Raw genomic sequence first — 3,538 nt, forward strand, 5'->3', positions numbered from 1 at the left:
AGAGATAGAGAGAGAGAGAGAGAGAGAGAGAGAGAGAGAGAGAGAGAAGATAACTTCGGTGAGGCTTTGTGGTCTGCAGACCATAAGGCCTGTTGAGTTTCCCAGATGACCCAAAACCGCTGACCTAATAGCCAAGCCAAGGATACGTTAGTGTAGGAGGTAGCCAAGAAAGGACCTGGGAAGGCTGTTTGGAGCAAGGGAAGGTGCCTGCAGGAAAAAGCTTCCCAGGAGGTGGGAACAGCAGGTGCACAGGCAGGCCCAGTGCTGTGACTGTGCAGCTGTGAAGACAGAGTGAGGGACTGGAGAACAAGAGGGTGGGGATGTGGGTGGGGGCGGGGCAGAGGGGGGGAGAGAATGGAGATGAACAAGAGGTGGAATCAGAGTCCACAGAGGCAGGTTGTGTAGATCTATCAGCTCACAGAAAGAATATTTTAAACTTTTGATAGTGAGAGAAGTGTTGGTGTGTGTGTGTGTGTGTGTGTGTGTATTGCAAGTACATGGGTATATTAGTGAGTGTACCCATGTGTATGTGGGAAGACCAGAGGAAGCTAATGAGCGTCTCCCTCTCTTACTCTTTCCTTTATTCCTTGGAGACAGGGTTTCTCACTACCGTGGAGCTAGTTGCTGTTTTGGCTCAAATGCCTGGCTCTGTGTCTGTCTGGCTCCACCCCCCAGCACTGGAAATACAGCCATTCATGCCCAGCTTTTTAAAAGCACATGCTGGGGAGTCCAGCTTAGGTCTTCATGTCGGCAGAACAAGAGGTCTTCTCCACGGAGTCAGCTCTGCAGGCCTGGTTTTTAGTGTTTACCCCAAAGTTTGAAGAGGGGGAACAAAAGAGAGATCCACTCTAACTTTCCAGAAGCCTTAATCATGATGCCATATTTAGAATGGCCAAGCACAGAAGCAATAAGAGCACTTCTGGTGTTATGGAAGCAATACAGGAACAAGATTATAAAGCAGGAGACAGAGGCAGCAGCTGCGGACGAAGTTAGACCTGTGTGACTTCTGGGTATATTTTAAAGATCCATTTTTAAAATGACCTAAATGTGCAATGTGACAAGACTCAAGCATGGCACCATTTTTACCCAAGTGGAAAGAGAGTGCTGTCACAGGAAAGGAAGTGTAGGTTTGGTAAGAAAACTTCAGGGGTTCAGCTTGGGACCCATAAAAGTGAAGAATACAAGGATGGTGGGCACATGGGTGAGGAGTCGAGCGGGAAGCATCCAGATGAAAATATACATTGGGGAATCACCAAGTGAATAGAAAACAATCAAGCCACGGCCCTCGATGGAAGCATCAAGACAATGAATAGGCCGTGGCTGGGGTAAAGCTCACTGGTTAAAGTAAAGCACTTGCTATATAAAGGGAAGGACTGGCTAGAGTTTGGATCCCCAGAACCTATGTAAATATGGAGTAGGCAAGGTGGGGCCTGCCTGGAATTCCAGCCTTGGATGGTGGAGACAGAATCCCCAAAGCAAGCCGGCCAGCGAGAGTCATCATGTCACTGACCCCTGGGCCTAAGAGATCCTGCCTCAGTAAATAAAGTGGGAAAACCATGGAAGATCCAACCTCAGGCCTCTATGTGTATACAGATTCTTATCCATGTCTGCTCGCATACATGCAAACATACATACTCACAGATGTACACAAATATACACAAACAGAAACCAAACTAAGAGATGTGAATACCCCGGTGCTTGAGAGACAGAGGCAGAGAGATTGCTGCAGGTTTGAAGCTAACCTGGTCTACACAAAGAGTTCCATGACAGCCAGAACTATATGACAAGACCCTCTCTTTCCCTCTCTCTCTCTCTCTCTCTCTCACACACACACACACACACACACACACACACACACGCACCATAAAACAAGGGTAAGAGATGACACGTATCTGTAATCTTCAAACTTAGGAGGTACAGGCAGGAAGATCAGAAGTTCAAAGCTACCCTTAGCTACACTATGAGTTTGGAACCAGCCTCGGTTGCATGAGACTCTGTACTAAGCAACAATGCCAAGAGAAAAGGGGGAGGTGGAAACGATAGAGAAGGCTCATGGGTGTTCGTGTCTACCTATATGGTTTTTCTGTGCCCAAAAGGCCATAGCACAGACCATGTTGAATTAGACAAGATCTCCAAGATAGATAATTAAATATTCATGGGAGGGCCTCATTTGCAATCAAAGAGATAAAAATAACTTATTGAAGACATCACAGTGAGTGCTGGTAATCCTGAGACAAGACCTCTAGACCTCTGATGCCAATCCACAGACCTCTGCATCTCAGTTGCCTGGAGAGTTATAAATTCCAAAAGTACCAGGAATGTGGAAAGGAGAGATGGTTGCCACGAGAAATAAAACATGCACCAGCTCACCTGCAGGAAGCCATTGGTGCCTTCCATGAGTGTGAAGAGAGGGATGAGCCACAGAAGTCCAACTCTCATATCCAGTAGCTGCTTCTCTCCTCTCTGGACTGAACATAGACACCCGTGTCTAGTCACCCAGGAGTCTGTGTGCTAGAAGAATCACTGTGAGCCAAGACTGTGACTAGAAATATTCATCACCAGCCCTTTAAGTTTTATTGGGATTTTCTTTGCCACATTAAAACAACCAAGAACTCTATGAGTGCAAATATCAAAGATAGACTTGGAGTGACTAAACTTAAGAATAACAATAAGCCAATCTAGAAAGCTCCCTTCTTGTTACTTGATGGAGTTGGTAATGAACTCTTCTCAAGTTTCTATTTATCTTATAGAATTGGCACGGAACTCGGCACATCAGTGTTGTGGTGATTTAAATGAGAAATGTCCCTTATAGGCTCTGGTACTTGAACACTTGGTCCCCAGTTGGTAGTGCTGTTTGGGGAGGTTGTGGAGCCCTGGGGAGATAAAGCCTTGCTGGAGAAAGCAATCATGGAGGGCAATCATGGAGGGCAGGCTTTGGGTATTTACAGCCTCACCTCGCTTCCAGTTCTGTGTCTCTGCTTTGTGTCTGTGGTTGACGATATGAGCTCTCAGCTTCCTGTTCCTGCTGCCTGCTGTCATGGCTCCCTCAACATTACACAGGTTCCCTCTGGATATATGTTAGGCCCCATTTCTGGTTTGTGCCTTGAGGACAAACCCGAGCCTGGCTCAAGTTTTAAGACCTATCTCAGTCACTTCTCTACTGGGCTGACTCAGCAAGACCCATTTGGCTCTGCCTCTGCCCCATTGTTGCTGATGTAGAGCTTTGCCATTGGCCCTGTCACTCACCCCATACCCTTTGTCACCCTTCCCCATCCCCTATGTCATCTCATCCCACCAAATTCCTCCTCCCTAGGCTCTGAGTTTATGTAAGTGAGAGACTGATACAATAAATCTGAGTTCCTGCTTCGACAAGACTCCCAGCCCGGTGTGTTTCCTTTGGGCCACCGACTCTAACCATCCCGCTCAGCCCCAGAGAGACCCAATGGGACATGGACCTCTCTCCTCTCACCTGGACCTGCCAGCAAGGAGCCGACAGATATAAGCTAAAATACACTCACTTTTCTTTCAGTTTCCTTTG

At 47.1% G+C, this 3,538-nt stretch overlaps 1 protein-coding gene across 1 annotated transcript in view; it reads right to left on the bottom strand.

The window, feature by feature from the left end:
* Adgrf1 (adhesion G protein-coupled receptor F1) overlaps positions 1-2,439 on the bottom strand; it is a 31,584-nt gene extending 29,145 nt beyond the window's left edge. Inside the window, exons 1-2 of the mRNA XM_028766792.1 lie at positions 2,371-2,439; positions 1,354-1,356 (exon numbers count right to left, since the gene is read on the bottom strand). Of these exons, the coding sequence (XP_028622625.1) occupies positions 1,354-1,356; positions 2,371-2,439 (72 nt within the window). The remainder of the gene's footprint in view (positions 1-1,353; positions 1,357-2,370) is intronic.
* Between the last annotated feature and the right edge of the window lie 1,099 nt (positions 2,440-3,538).

The sequence above is a fragment of the Grammomys surdaster genome, unplaced genomic scaffold (assembly GCF_004785775.1).
Source record: "Grammomys surdaster isolate TR1022 unplaced genomic scaffold, NIH_TR_1.0 169, whole genome shotgun sequence".
Classification (NCBI taxonomy): Eukaryota; Metazoa; Chordata; class Mammalia; order Rodentia; family Muridae; genus Grammomys; species Grammomys surdaster.